Source organism: Mytilus galloprovincialis, chromosome 9 (assembly GCF_965363235.1).
Source record: "Mytilus galloprovincialis chromosome 9, xbMytGall1.hap1.1, whole genome shotgun sequence".
In the NCBI taxonomy this organism is placed as follows: Eukaryota; Metazoa; Mollusca; class Bivalvia; order Mytilida; family Mytilidae; genus Mytilus; species Mytilus galloprovincialis.
The window spans coordinates 67,102,647-67,119,648 of NC_134846.1; the positions used below are offsets into that span (position 1 = coordinate 67,102,647).

General features: G+C 31.8%; 1 protein-coding gene across 1 annotated transcript; it reads left to right on the plus strand.

Moving 5' to 3' along the window:
* The first annotated feature begins 534 nt into the window (after positions 1–534).
* On the plus strand, positions 535–16,229 carry LOC143045715 (uncharacterized). Its single transcript, XM_076218429.1, has 5 exons — positions 535–972; positions 7,680–7,751; positions 9,948–10,033; positions 12,304–12,391; positions 15,872–16,229. Exons 1-5 carry the CDS (start codon positions 591–593, stop codon positions 16,099–16,101), a joined length of 858 nt encoding a protein of 285 aa, XP_076074544.1. The 5' UTR covers positions 535–590; the 3' UTR covers positions 16,102–16,229.
* The last annotated feature ends 773 nt before the right edge of the window (positions 16,230–17,002 follow it).

Here is a 17,002-nt window from a genome sequence, read left to right on the forward strand (position 1 = left end):
GAGGTAAAGCTAGCTATGAAACCAGGTAAAATTGACGCAAAGTTTTCTATGGAAATGCATGATCATATTTAGGAATATGTTAGATGTTTTTCATTCGTGCCTTAGGTTGATATAGTCGAGCTTTTAATGTTGTCAGTTTTATTAATTTATCCCTCCTTGTATATATATCTTGATGTTCAGTTTTTTTTATATACATTCATTCTGCAATCAGCAAAACATGTTTTTGTGGTGAATATCCAAGCAGCTCGAGTATCCGAGAAACACCATTTCAATTTAAGGTTTCATCTTATTATTTTCTTTTTTGTGACCAAAAATTAAAAAGTGACCGACTTTATATTTCCTCAATTAAGCAAGTGTTGTTGTTCATCACACAAAAATACATTTCCTGTAGAACGGCTTTTAGTTAATTGTTTCAGTCGGGAAAACCCAAATTAAATACAATGAAAAGTTCAAATTCGAATGATCTCACACTATAGTCTAAAGATAACAGTTTCTAAATATATCTACATTGTTTATTTATTTCAAGTTTGTAGGTACTAAAACATTCAGATATCACTCCCATTTTTTAGTCCTTGGCACGTTACTAAACGATGGCTGCTAATACTTTTATTTACGATGAACCATATGATCAAGGAAAACACAAGAAAGGAACGCAACATTGCCATATTACAAACACAAATGGAGATGGTCTGAATAATCATTATGAAGATCTTGACCAAGTCATGAGTAGAATTTCACTTGCAAACAAAGAGCATCATTATAACAATGATGTTATGAACACCAAACATGCTAATGATAATAATGGGGATGTACAACATACACGTTTGATTCATCGTAACAAAAGAATGGTTATTGGAGTTTTAGTTGGACTTTTTATTGGAAGTTTGATTTCTGGTGCTGTCGTTTTCTTGATTTCGAAGTATTACACCTCTATTTCCAATATAGAAGGGGGACTTAACCAAGACAATTTAGGTAAAGTGTTATTTTGAATATAACAGATGGAGAAATAATATTTATACTGTTGATTTCTTCACCACATGAACATTTAAACTATCGTAACGGTTGTAGTATGAAATTTAAAAAAAATCTGATTTGAAAAGGAAGATTAATTCTATGATTAACGTTTTTTAAAGATTGTTTACAAGTAAATTTATTTATGTTACTATGAAGTAAGAAACACATTTTCCAATATGGAAAAAAAAAAAACAAATTGCAAAGGGGGATTGTGTATTTGGTAACATTGTTAGTAAAAATTATTGACATCACATGGAATATTGTCATGGGCACTTTCTTAAAAAGTGTTCATCCATGGAAATCTGAAAGACGTTGCACGATATTGAAAAAAGAAAACTTCTTAAAAAAGAGGCTGATACTGGATTTTTGTTTTAATTGGGATCATAGTAACACAATGACATACAACAGCTGTTGTGTGCTGTGAAGTTGAGACCATTTGTGTATAAGATTGTGATGATTTTGGTGTACAAACTTTGTCTAACACAGTGGATTTCCAAAATCCTGTTTCGATCATGTTGAAAATGAATTGTCCTTTGTCAAAGATACATAAAGATGCACAAAATTACAGTTTTAATAGGAACAATCTTGAATGTGTATTATGTAGGTTAAAGTGACCTAATTATAGTTTTGCTCTTTTTATTAGTTACTTTCTTTTAAACATGTAATCATACAAAATGTATACAATAATTGCTATACATACATATAAGCATTGGCAGAAGATAAAAAGAAAAATATATATTCCCAAAATACAAATGAAATCCTGTAAAAAAAAATGTTACAACAGTTCCTAATTTTAAAAAAATGTTACAACAGTGCCTAATTGAAAAAATTAATTAAGGATTATGTGATTACATTGGCATTGCATTTGTAATTATGAGAATACTAAGACCACCACATGAGGGCCTCAGTAATTACTTTTTATATGGTATATGCAACCATTAATTATTGCTTAGGTGTATGACTTAGAGCTTTTTTAAAGTTTCTTCAAGACGATCGAAGTGTTGCTTCACTACAGTTAGATTTGCCATTCTCTGGCGCCCTCCATATATTATGTGTGGCTTCTTCATTGCCAGGTCTTGATGTCTTTTTAAAAAGCTCATATACCATTTATTGGATTGGATGTCCCTTTTTGGTTGGGTATCTCTCTTGTCATCTTTTTCATTATTTGTCGTACAAACAATTTATCATTTTCCTTGTTAAGGGAAAGTTTATGTGATAGCAGTATTCTATGTATGTGACTAGGCTTTGCTCTTTTTCATTATACAAGACTCGTGTTGGAAAATTGGTGTTTCCCTTCCTTAAATTTCTTCTTTAATAGAAGTGTGTATGTTAATTTTTTTGCAGCCTTATAGAAAGAATATCCATTTTTTACAGTAGTTATTGCCCTTTTCAATCTCTCTGGACTATACTGTTTTTAATTTTCTGAAATCAATCAATGGCATATTTTCTTTTTTTATAATTAAATAAAACATGTATATGCTATTTCATGGTATTCTTAGATTGTATTCTTTATTTAAGAACAACTATTTTATTTTGAAGATACATGTAGAAGAGAAATACATTTCATATTTGTTAAATTAAAAACACCAAACAAATTTTATGGAAACTTTTTAAAGAGACAAACAGACCATAAATTATAGTAGGTTGTCAGAAAAAAGGCAAATTGATTTAAATTATATTTGCATTCTATTGCATTTATTTATTTGTAATTTTCTTGATGCTGTAGGGCTTTTTATGGACTATTTTTTCATGTAATATTTAAGCAAAGTAATCCTCATAGCTCATGTTTGATTGCTATTTAATATTTATTTTCCAACTATTAATGAAATTTAATTTTCTTACTATTTTCTGGAATTAAAGTTCATTATTCCCAGCTTACTTGCATGGAATTTCCCAAGGGATTTTCTTTTCTTTAACAGTTTATATCTCATTTTTTTTGGTATGTTATTTCTGATTCTATGTGTCATGTCAAAAACAAAGTTTAATAGGAATACAAATTAAATCTGACAGTTTCTTTTAAGGGAGAAGGTCCGGTAAGGGCTGATTTTGGCCTCAAATTTTGGGTTCATCTGCCGAAAGATTTTAGACGCTTTTTAAACACGTGAGTGTCTATTTCAGTTGATTCAATTAGTTTATGGGAAAGATTTTAACTGATTTACTCATTAAATACGCTCCGATTAAAGCTTAAATATGATTTTTTTTTTTTAAATCCCAAAAATGTCACTTTTCCGTGTTCACCTTAACCTATAAATATGTTACATGTATGTACTATCATCACAAATGCGGCCACTTTCATTCAAGACCAAAACCAACTAAATGTAAAAATTGTGAAGATTTCAGTAATTTAGCATGACTTAATGATGCTAGTACCCGATATATGTGCATTGTATTGTAAAAAAAAACCAGCGCATATTTATGTAGCAGAAGCATTCTACTTTCCGATAAATAACTAAAAATTTACATTGTAACAATTTTGTAAAACTGCTATATTTTGGGTGCAAAAAGGGGTCTAACTGGACCTACTCCTTTTACAAATTTATTTATTGTAGTTTTAATTGTGTTCAGTATATAAAAATGGTTCCCGGTTGAAATTGCACTTTTTTCATGCTTCTCGTCCTAGGGCACCTGTTTGTTATCGTCGATAACGGCGGAACTGACGGGTTTGGGGACACGTCAAGGTGTTTTTTCTATACCTTAAGGGTTTATCAACTGACGATTTTTTTAGTGACGAAACATTTCATACTTTAAAATTGAGTAGGTTTAGACTAATATTAAAGCAATTTAATGAATAAAAGGTGTACTTTTACAATCGTCACACGAAGGGTTTATCAGTGCAGCATCATTTTCGTAAGGACTTACTCTTTGTATTTGTGTATATTTTGTCCGCTTCGTGGACGCTGAAACCGTCCTGACTACTTCCAGAGACGCAAAAATAGACGGAAATGACGAAAATTCAGTCGTTGCACGTTCTTTAGAGATAACACGATTTCCAGCACTTTTTTCACAGATAGGTGCACTTTAGGTACCTTTACGTTAGGGTGTATAAAAAAACAGCCTTTAATGTTTTATATGGTTTTAAAAGAAAGTAGCAAATGATGCAATAACATGAACAGTGCCATTTATTCTGCACAAGATGCGCATTTCGACAATCAATGTTTCTTTAGTAATTTTCTACAAGTGTATGATTAAGAAAATAATTGTCCGTTGAAGTACTTGTCTACTTATATAGGGTTTTTTAAACAGACTTATTAAGAAGGAATATAGTTACGAGACTGTTGTAAGGTCTTTAAAGATTGCATATTTTGGCTTTAATATTGATTAACTTATAGGATCTCCGCATCTCAATTAAACACATTTATTCTAAAACCCAGTTGTTGGCATGACACGGGTTATGTTCTTCTCATATCTTTTATGATGGTATAATACTAAACCCCAAACAGGAGGGGTTGTGCCTGATATTCATATGATAAAGATATAATCTTTCAATCAGTTTAATTGGGGTCTAGAGCTGGCATGTTAGGGACGACATCAAAAGTTCAATGAAGGATAAAAAAAACTTAATTCAAATAGTTTTTTTTCACTGACCCCCCTACCCCCTATTAACTTAGTTTGGGAAAAATTGATCGACCCATATGGATATATGTAAAAATCAATGTCGGATAACCAATCTTGCAGCAGTTCAACCCTCAAACTATTTGAATAAAGTTTTTTTTATCTTACATTGATCTTTTGATGTCGTCCCTTAGTAACTGATAGTAGGATGTTGTTATTTATGTAATATTGTCATTTTGTTTCCTATTCTGACATCAAACTCGGGCTTCTCTTAAACTGAGTTTTACTGCGAGTACTGTTGTGCGTTTGTTTTTTCTACATTGGCTAGATGTATACTGGGAGGGTTGAGATATCAAAAACATGTTTAACCCCGCCGCATTTTTGCGCCTGTCCAAAGTCAGGAGACTCTGGCCTTTGTTATATCATTTTTAATTTTAGTTTTGTGTGTATAATTCGGAGTTTAGTATGACTTCCATTATTACTGAACTAGTATACATATTTTTTAGAGGCCGGGTGCGGGGGTTCTTGCTGCATTGAAGACCCACTGGTTGCCTTCGGTTGTTGTCTGCTCTATGGTCGAGTTGTTGTCTCTTGACACATTCCCTATTTCCATTCTCAATTTTATTAGACAGAAAGTGGGTAAGTGTCTTTTAAAGGATTTAGACAGAAACTACTGGATATATGGTTTAGACGATAGTAGATGGTTATATAATGGTCTACTTTGATAGAATTTAGAAAGAAGCTAGCTAATGATATAGCTGTCTGGTACTTCATAGGTTAGAAAAAATAGTGTTTGATATAGTTGTTTTATAGTTTAATGTTGAGAAAGAAATTAAATTTTAGTATTTTGGTAATATTGTCTATTAGTATAAGATTCAGGAATAAAGGAACTTGTGGTATGGGTGCCAATGAGATAACCTTCTATCCACGTCACAATTTATAAAAAGTAAACCATTACAGGTCAAATTACGGTCTTCCACACGGAGCCTTGACCCACAGCAAGCTATAAAGGGCCCCAAAAATGACTTGTGTAAAACCATTCAAACTGGAAAACCAACATATAAAAAACGAATATGGAATTTGGAATAAAAGTAGCTTGTGATATAGCTGTCCACTAGTATAGGATTAAGAAAGAAGTAAGCTTGTACTGTACCTGTCTACTATTAAAGGTTTTAGAAAGGATGTAGCCTTTGATGACATTTTTGACTTGTATGTCCACAAAGCAAATAATGTTTTTGCAATTAAAAATATTATAGTCATTGATGTAATGCACTATAAATGTTGGATTCATTAAATAACATAGTATGTTACCATTGATGTAATGGTTTAAAATTAAGAGTGGTGTTCGAACACTGAATATACATTTTAGATACATACTGGACGACGGAAAAGTATTCTAATGATACAGATTCGGGAGTCAGCATGAAAATTGATCGAAGATATACTGAAATATATGTTTTAAATTTTTGGGGAAAATGAGTTAAAAATAATCAGTCAAACGCGAAGAATAATTCAGTGATCTAGGTCGCTCTCTGTGAGCTTTGTAGATCTTCTTTCACATCTTCACCTTCCGCTACATTACACAACACATATTCTTTTTTCACTACCTGTTAATTTTCTAGTTTTTTACTTTATGTTCCCTTATGTTCCCACCCTACACAATAATACTGTGCTATGTTTATAAAACAATGAAAGTGACGAAATATTTTCAAACTTACAACCAGTATTTAAATGTAAAGCATTAAGGTGTAGCTTCATTTTCTTTAAATGTAGACTAGTGTATTGATTTTGTGCGCATTACAAATTTAAGTATAACCAATATTTAAAAAAATATAATTATATTGTGTTTTTTACGAAGATTTTTTTTTGTAACAATTTTGTCAATATCCATAAAAAAAAAAACCACCTTGTTTTCAATTTCTATTAGTTGTTTTTGCATATTTAGTAATTATTCCAAGTTCATAATGCATTTTATACATATGTTTTAATTGAATTATTCTGATTTGTTGTGATTTTGAACGCATTCATCATTTTCCACCGCAAATACGGAGCTCATTTTCCTCGCAATCATTTTCGTTCCTATATATCGTAATGTTAAAATGTTTGCAGCAATATTATTTTGAACGATCAAGTTAATTTGACAGGATTCACAATGGAAATATAATTTTGCAAAAGTTGTTTGGATCAATTTCTTTTACTTACCATATTCATTAAATTAAATTAAAAAAAAATACAGTGTTTTATAGTGGTATTGCTTAAGTATTTGTTTAAAAAATTAAGGTCATCCAGAATGAGAAAAAACTTTACGGAAATAACCTAAGAATTTTTTCCGGAGAATGTGTAACTTGACGTGTAGTCCTGTCAAACTAACATCCCCTTTGTTGCTAAAAAGGACAGACTCAACATCGACTGGCAACGAAGTATTACGACAGAGCGAATTTTTTCCAGCTGCCAAGGGAGAAGCATTTTTTTTTTCTGCCGTGAATCAACGGAGGGATAACGTTTATAGAAGACCTATTGTGGAATAAAAAACAGTGAAGGAAGGATCAAATATCTAAAAGATGTTATAAAGCTTTTATAAGTACATAAATCCTTTTATAAATTAACTGTAAACAAAACTTTGAATTTTTGAAAAACTAAGGCTTTTCTACCTCAGGAATAGATTACCTTAGGAGATTTGACAAAACGTTTAGAAATTTTTGGTCCTGAATGCTCTACAACTTCTTACTTTATTTGGCCTTTTACACATTTTTTTATTCGAGCGTCACTGATGAGTCTTTTGTAGACGAAACGCGCGTCTGGTGTAAATAAGAAATTTTGATCCTGGTATCTATGATGAGTTTATTTAATTAAAGACAATGAACTGCCCATGGAAAAATTGCGAAATTGCTTGGCCAGTTTCAATTAATAGAAATTCATTCACGCCTTTCAATCTTGGCTTGGCATAACAAATGCATCATGTATATGATTTTAAATGTTTTCATGACATTGTCTACAAGTATATGGATTAGAAATATCATAGTCATTGATTTAATGCATTATAAAGGTAGGATGTATAAAACAGGTTGTCATTGTTGTTAGGAAATAACTTCGATATTTAAACTACATTGTAGTTACACCTGGAACAACTGAAAAATATTCTGATGGGGATGACAGAATTTCGGGAGAAAGGATGAAGACTGATCGTAAGATATACTGAAATTGAACCTTTTCTCGTTAGATTGTTTTCATGGAAATGGACGTCATACTTAACCCCTAAACATATAAATGAACTAAAATTAAAAATCATCCAAGATTCACAAAGGCCGGAGACTCTTGATATGTGACAGGGTTCAACATGTTTAGTAAGATCTCCATCGTCACCCTATACCTGTAGCCAATGTAGAAAAACAGACACATAGTAAAACTCGGTTTAAAAGATTCCGAGTCCGATGTCAGAATATAGGTATCAACAGAAACTAAGCAAAATAACAATGATACATAAATTAACAAATGGCTACTGACATACAAGTTCCAGACTTCCATTTTTACTGATTGAAAATTTATATTTTTATCTTATGAATATCAAGCACAATCCCTCTCATTGGGGTTTAGTATCATACCTTCATAAAATATATGAAGAACATTGCCCGTATCATGCCAACAACAGGTTTTAGAATAAATGTGTTTATTTCTGATGCAAAGATCTGAGGTCCGAGTACACAGTTATTTAGTAGTGCATTTCTTTTAGACAATTGAAAAATAAAAAAAACACCTGCGCTTTCTACATAATATATTTACAGTGCGTTGTACTACTTTTTGGACAAATTGTATCAAAACCATCAAAAACATTTTCGGCTCCAACTCAAAATACTAGTATGGACAATTCTATTTTTAGGGGGACTTGAAATCTTTTGACAGCTTCTGAAGGGCTATTTTTTTTTTTTTACCTTTTTCAGCTGGACCAAATCACTACTTTACTTTAAATAAAGGCAACAGTAGTATACTGCTGTTCAAAACTCATAAATCCATGGACAAAAACAAAATCGGGGTAACAAACTAAAACTGTGGGAAACGCATCAAATATAAGAGGAGAACAACGACACAACATTAAAATGTAACACACACAGAAACGGACTAAGCATTAGACAAAATCCTATGAGAATAACAAATATAGCATAAAAACGAAATACATGAATTTGGGATAGATAAGTACCGTGACACGTCTTATAGTAATGTGAATTCACACTCAAACATAAGAGAAAACAAACGACACAACGGAAACACAACGTTAAAATGTAACACACACACAGAAACGAACTATAATATAACAATGGCCATATTCCTGACTTGGTACAGGACATTTTTAAAGAAAAAAATGGTGGGTTAAACCTGGTTTTGTGGCATGCCAAATCTTCTTCTTTTGTGACCATGTGAAATATAATATTAAAATTACAACACAACATTACAGGACTACAATATAAATAAATAGAACATAATTGACAAAGAAACACACGAATAATAGCTAACAAAAGGCAACAAGTTTAAAATTAAATACGCCAGAAGTGCATTTTGTTCACACAAGACTTACTAGTGACGCCCAGATACAAAAGTTTGAAAGCCGAAACAAGTACAAAGTTGAACAGCTTCGAGGACTAAAAGTTCAAAAAAGTTGTGCCAAAAACGGCCAGGGTTTTCTGTACCAGAACATCCCTATTATTTAGAATAATTTATATACTTTTGGAAACAGTAAATTATATAAAATGACTATACAAAAGATATATGACTCATTTTTTTATCAGTGTAATTTCATCTCCCTACTTGCTATTTGAGGTATAAAAAACGAAGAAATACAATTGGAAAGGGGTATTAAAAAAATTGGCAAGCAACACACTGTCCACACTAGGGACTATATTCGTGGAAAACGAAAAGAAAATCATAGGACGAAAACTGTGTACTCGGACCCTATGATTGAATCAATATTAATATCAAAACATGTCATCTTTAATGACATGACAACAGTATCATGACTATATGGCGATTTGGGATATAAAAAGGCAAAGCCAAAATTTTCACTAGGCTAGATATCAATTCTGAAATCGTGTTTGTCAGACCAATTTAGCCGCCCATGTCCTCCTTTATACCAAACACTCTCCGATCTTAACAATGTTTTAACTATAATAAGCTATCTGTAACTGTTTCGGATTCAAAAGAAAACTATACGTTTATGTATTTCGTGCCAGTAATGGACATTCTATTGTATATAAAATATTCATATCAAGTTTATTCGTTGTGGGTTTCTTCATAGTATTACATAGTTTCTGTTTTATAAATATAAAATATTAATAGATGTCATCTTATTTTATATAAACAATCACGTCTTTATTGTGTTTATTTTATAGGTCCTGGTTTTCCAGGTTACTGGGATCGATTTCAAGGTGTTCATTACTGGATATCAAACCACTCTAGTAATTTTACAACCGCACAGGTAATATTTTATATTTATATATATTTATTTGAGTATGTTTGTGATATTCAAATCAAATTTTTCGCAAGTGTGTTTCAGGTCCGTATATTTTCATCAAAATAAACTGACAACGCCATGGCTAAAACAGAAAAAAGACAAACAGACAAATAAAAATACAGACACAACATAGAAAACGAAGTACTAATCAACACGAACACCACTAAAAACGGGGTGATCTCGTGTGCTCCGGAAGGGTAAGCATATCCTGCTCCACATGTCGCACCCGTTGGTTGATCATGTTTTTGCAAACCCGGTCAATAGTCTTACTTCGTTAGGTTAATTAGTGAAAAGGGAAGGGGATTGTAGTTACCACATATGAAGCATATCCGATATCATCTGTAAAACGGTTATCCCATCACTTTTACTCGACCGGTCTGAATAGTTCTTCAATCTATTTTATATATTTAATTGTGGACTGAACCATACTTACATATAACAATCTAATCTTGTTCTGGACGATTACTCGACCAGTACTTCACCATTGTATAAGTGTCTGAACCATTGTCAACCAATTCTGAATCATGGTCGATATATTCTGAACCACACTAAACCAAAACTTAACCAATCTACACTATTTCTGTATATCTTCTTCTTCTTCTTCTTCTTCTTCCGAATACGGGAGTAGACTCCTAGATAGGAGTGAAAAACTTCCCGGAACTTGTGTGCTATGTACATATGGACTTAATTTAAAAATAATATGACAGAGAAAAATCATTAACAATAACATATATACATTATATACAGTGGCTTTGTAGTTTAATAAGTTGTTGTGGATCCTTCAAGTGTTAGAGTGGATATGCCACTTTTGAAGGATTCCAGGGTGTCAGACATACCTATTGCTTCAGGTAGTGAGTTCCAGTCCGAAATAGTGCGAGGATAGAATGAAAATTTATAGAAATCTTTATTTGTAGATATTTGCCTAAATTTATGTTTCCCCCTAGTACGTCTATCAGATATTGTTAAGTTGTCCTTAGGAACTTCCACTAACCCCCAATTTATTTTATACAGCATAGTTAATCTAGCTTTTTTCCTTCTTATTTCTAAATTTTCCCATTCCAAAGATTTAATTAAGTTTGAAACTGCACCAGGTGATCTGTCTTTATAATCATTGAAGACAAACCTGGCTACCTTACGCTGTACTTGCTCAACCTGAGTGATGTGAAGTGATGTGATGTTATATATCTGTTTTATTTCATCAGTTTAGGAACTGTTTTTTAGTTATTTTTCTTGGCTATAAATTTTAACAATAGTTTGAAATCCACGATGTATTTAATAATGACTTCTATTTTACTTTCTAAACGTATTGTGTTTAATTAATACTAGTAATGTAATTAACTTTTTTTTGAATAATATATAAAAAAAATACACATAAATTTTGAAAGTTACACCCTTGTTTTGTAACACCAAGAATTTAATTTTTACATAATTTATTTATAGCAATATTCCATGATGACCTTTTAAAAAAGCATTTGTGTTCGAATGATTAATTAAGGATGTAAAATACTGTAAATATACCTTTACCTTATTGTGGCTGTTGTCATATCAGTTAAAAAGATAGTTATACAAACTGTTAAAATTAGAAAAAAATGTGGTTATTGGTCGAGTACGTTTCAGACGTAAAACAAACAGAAACTATAGATATAAAAAGTGATGTTTCGGGCAAGATCTTGAAATATGCAGTAAACACTAAATTATCAGTAACGTGGTAAATTTAAAAAACAATTGCCGTCGAATGAATTGTTTTTACACCTTTTTGGTTCGGGACAAAATTCAATTTGATTATAGAAGGATGCTGTAGATAAAGGCAACAGTAGTTTACCGCTGTTCGAAATTCAGAAATCGATCTAGAAAAAAACAAATACAGGTTACAAAATAACACTGTATAAGAGGAGAACTACGACACAAAAGAAACACAACACTAAATGTAATACACACAGAAACGAACTATAATTATATCACAATGGCCATTTTCCTGACTTGGTACAGGACATTTTAAGAAAAAATGGTAAACAATTCAAAACGATCGGCAATTCACTATCAACAAAAAGGAGATTGTATTCATCAATAATATTCTTGTCTTCAGCGGTACATTTGACAATCTATGAAGATGTGCATATATCGAGGGGTTTGGGCTCTGAAGATAACATTTTTTTTAGTATATTAAGTTGTTATGAATAAGTTATTTTATAACAGCTTTATTTTGTTCAAAGTTAAAGATATCTTTATTTCAGACATTTTGCAGCAATCGAAGTGGATATCTTGTAGAAATTAAAACAAGTGTTACTTGCAAATTTCTACAATTACTGGTCAGTACACGAGGTATAGCCATATTTCAAGTATGCTTTTACTTAAGGCATATTTTACAGTTTGTTATTGTCTTAACGAACGAAAGGATAAAATGTAGAACTGAATAATGTTTTATTTAGTCTGTAGAAATGCCAAACGAGTAAACAAAAGCTCGGTGATAACTACTAGGGGTGTTAGTGTGCTACATATGAGGGTTTCGCACGCAGGAAAGATAATAGTAATACAATTTTTTGAAGTAAATCATACCGTTTAATGTGAACCACTTGAATACGTTAACAAAACAACACGTTTTTATTAGCTATCCCTGGTTAATTTTTCCCATTAGTATTCCTTGGTTATTTCTTGGATATTTGTGTGCGAATAAAGATAAAAGATTATTTGGTGAACAACTTTGAGTGTTGTGATATTGAAGGGGGGGAATCGGTATTTTTTTTCAATGCCATGTAAAGAACACTTACATTTCTAGTTTTATTCTATACGATGTGCTTTGTTTTAAAATTAATGTCTCTTAAATTTTGCCTTTTAACCTTTTTTGGATTCGAGCGTCACTGACGAGGCTTTTGTAGACGGAACGCGCGTCTGTCGTAAGTATAAAATTAAGTCCTCGTATCTTTGATGCGTTTATTTACGTGATGCCCGAGTCCTAAATGTTGAATACCAAAAATCTTCTACAAACGCCGTAGAACAGATGAACCAAAGTGAAACTTAATATAAAAATAAGGAGATTTGGTATATAATTACCATTATAATATGACGTGCTTCTTTCGCTTTGTGAATAAACCCATGCTCTAAATTCAATAATATGTGTTTGCACATGCATATATTAACTACTGCAGAATAGTGAATTTTATCAAATTGTCATGCATTTAATATATTTTATTAATTTAAAACACTTCCAAACTCATAAATGATGCACATGTTGTTACTAATTCATTTGTTATGACTGGAATGTGTTGCATTTGTAAATTGACATATTTGACCTTGATACGACAACCAATCATGCTGGTTGTTCAAACTTCTCCCTCAGAAAAATCACATTGCCAGTAATTTGCTGGTTTACAAACAAAAAAGGGAGTTTCATGGAATAGCCTACACAAACACTCTACAATTATAACAATCGGACATAGAAATTACCCTAATTGTCCTAATCAGAATCGGAATAATTGATGCAAGCTACTACTTTATTGTAGTTTCAACATGGGTCGGCATTATATTTCGTGTTATTTTAGCCCTCACTATCGCTCGGGCAAAAATAATCACGAATATAATCAAATATCCTAAATTAATTTGTTGGGTTTTGATGTTTTGTTTGTTGTTGGCATCGGATTTTGTCAAATATCTTAACGTTTGTAGTTGTAAATTGTATTTTTTTTTCTGTTGTATTCGTGTGTTGTGTTGGTGATAACTACTCATCCAGTTCATTTGGTAGATTTAATTTTGGATCAACGAAATTTACACGATATGTTTGGTTTGCAGTTCGATCAGAAGAAACACCCACAAAGCTAGACAATACAATTAATTATCTAATTACTACTACAATTAAATATCAATCAGTATTATAATTTTCACTGTGATTAATTTAAGTTAGATAAGTCATACAAATCTAATCTTGATTTCTTCCAAATTCTTTCTAATTTTTCGGAACAAGTTTTAGAAATTTAAATGTGACGTCACTTTGGGCATTGCATTGACTATAGCTAACAGGGCTGTGATTTTGTAATGTATTCGTTTTAATTCTATAGCTAGTCACTACTTTAGTTTAATCATGTATATCTATTATATAGTCATTTTATAAAATTTACTGTTTGCAAAACTATGTATTATTCTTGATAATAATGATGTTTTTGTCCCAGGCGGATAACCCTGGCCTCACAACTTTTTGGAACTTTTGGTCCTCGGCGATCTTCAACTTTGTAGTTGTTATAGCTTTTAAACGTTTTACAACTGAACATAGTTTTGTGTGGATGTAGCGCGCGTCTGGCGTATACAAATATGTTTTAACCTGTCACCTTATGATTTTTCGTTTGTTTCTCTGTCCTATATTTTTCCCAATTTTTCTGTTTATTTATTGTAACCCTGTCGTGTAATGTTGTCAATTCAATGTTATAATTAACACTGCCATTAAAGAGGGGGGTTTGGCTTGCCACAAAACCAGTTTCAACCCACCACTTTTTCATAAAATGCCCTGTACCAAGTCAGGAAAATGGCCATTGTTACATTATAGTTCATTTCTGTGTGTGTTACATTTCGGTGTTGTGTCGTAGTTTTCTTATATTTGATAAGTTTCCCTCAGTTTTAATTTGTAACGCGGATTTTTTTTCTATCGACTTATGAATTTCAAACAGTGGTATACAACTGTTGCCTTTAAATAATGCCTACCCATGTTAAAACTACAATAATAAAGTATAGTTTGCATCAATTATTTCTTAAATGAGACACCATCAACAACTGAAGTGGATGTGTATCAATTTAAGCATAGAAAACTCCGTAACGGGAGTCAGATCTTTTCTATATAACACTGTACCAAGTCAGGAATATGACTGTTTTTATCGGTTCGTTTGATGTGCTTGAGCTTTTGCCATTTGATAAGGGAAAAAAGTAAAATCACAAAAATAATGAACTCCGAAGAAAACTCAAAACGGAAAGTCCCTAATCTAATGGCAATATCAAATGATAACGGACTTTCCTTTTGGAATTTTCTTCGGATGTCAGTATTTTGTGATTTTACTTTTAGCCCGAGTGAGATATTTTTCTAAAAGTAAAATATTTTCCGGCATTAAGAAAAAGCAAACTTCCATTTACAGTATCGTATAAGCCCCAAAATGTTAATAGTAATCAAAGGTACCAGGATTATAATTTAGTACGCCATACGCGCGTTTCGTCTACATAATACTCATCAGTGACGCTCTTATCAAAATATTTGTAAAGCCAAACAAGTTGAAGTGTCCCATAAGTGCAGAAATTTCATTTATTTCTTAACATTTTACAACATTCGATATGACAGTTGTTATTCACCCGCTTGAAAGTTTGATTTTGCTATTGATAAGGGACTTTCTGTTTAAAATTTTCTTCGGAGATCGTTTTTTTTTTGTTTGTTATTTTACTTTTACAAATCATTGTTTTTATATAACACAGCATACATCTCACGAATGTTTCTATTTATGAAAGCATCTAAACAATTTATTTAAAAGTTACACCAAACACATGAACATTGACAAAAGAATGAAGCTTCACTTTTATAATGGACAAAACAAACTTGTTAGCTTTAGTAGCTTAAACAAGAAATTTGATTTATGTACACGATGTACACCAGATTAAAAGTAAAGAAAGTCTAAACTGCAAAAGCAAGTTTGATCAATTTGTAATACTATTGTTCTTGCTGGTGTCTATCTAAATGATATTTATATTATATAGTACCACATAATCGTTAAGGTGAAATTTAGGTCAAATAAAATACAGGAAATAACTACAAATATTATCTATTCACAACAGATACTGGACGTTATTGGATTGGCCTGACAAATTTACCAAATGGAGGGCCATGGAGATGGGACCAATCAAATACTTTATTAAACCCATCATTAGCAAATTGGGAAGAGGGACAGCCTGAAAAAAGAAATGAGCATTGTGTCACTTTACAAAAGACAAAAGCAAAGGGAGAATTCTATCAATGGCACGACTGGTTTTGTTCGTCCACACATCCTTTCATATGTACCTTTTAACTTTCGAGATGATTGCGACATGGATGACTATGTTTACGTGCTATCAAAAAAAATATTATCTGGTTTGTTTTTTAAACAAGATAGAAATTGTTTTATTTGTTGAACAGCGGTATACTACTGTTGCCATTATTTAGTCATTATTAACACTACAGCAGGCCTTATAAATAGCACATAAAACACATCAAACGAATGGGTAACAACTGTCATATTCCTGACTTGGGTACAGGCATATTCTTATGTAGAAAATGATGGATTGAACCTGATTTTACAGCTAGCTAAACCTCTCACTTGTATAACAGTCTCATCAAATTCCGTTATATTGACAACGATGCGTGAACAAAACAAACAAGACATTATTATATTTGGTTTGAAGTTTGGTTGTACCTGTAGAAAACTTATTTCAAACGGGATATCTAGTACATCCTCATTTTTACGGAAATGTTGTTTACCGCGCCCCAAAATTTATTAACGATCCTGGTAAACTTATCGATCCTTTAATAAACTTATTCTAAAAGTTTATCAATTCAACACTGTAATAAGATCATTGAATATTGTGTTTATTGGTATAAATTTGGTTTTGTTATCAGTAAACATTCATGGATCTAAAATATGTCGATTCCTGTATCTTGGCATTGCACAAGGTCTTGTGTTTCTCTTCACTTTTTATGACGTCTTTACACTAAATTCATTTGATGATGGATGAATACTGATTGATAATTTAGTCTTATATGCATGATTTGTGTTATTAGTTGATAGTGGCTTTGAAATAGTTGTCAGTAACTGCGGTTGCTCTCAGATCTGTACTGAGTGTCTTTTTGTTGTTGGGATGTACAAGTACCCGGCCTCGTCTATTTGTAATTTTATCCATCTGATTAGTTAAGTTTTTTTAACTGGTTTTTAT

Coding starts and splice junctions, on each gene's coding strand:
- LOC143045715 (XM_076218429.1), top strand. CDS start 591: ATGGCTGCTAATACTTTTATTTACGATGAACCATATGATCAAGGAAAA. Junction 7,752..9,947: donor AGAAAGGATGAAGACTGATC/GTAAGATATACT, acceptor TTTATTTTATAG/GTCCTGGTTTTCCAGGTTAC. Junction 12,392..15,871: donor ATTACTGGTCAGTACACGAG/GTATAGCCATAT, acceptor TATTCACAACAG/ATACTGGACGTTATTGGATT.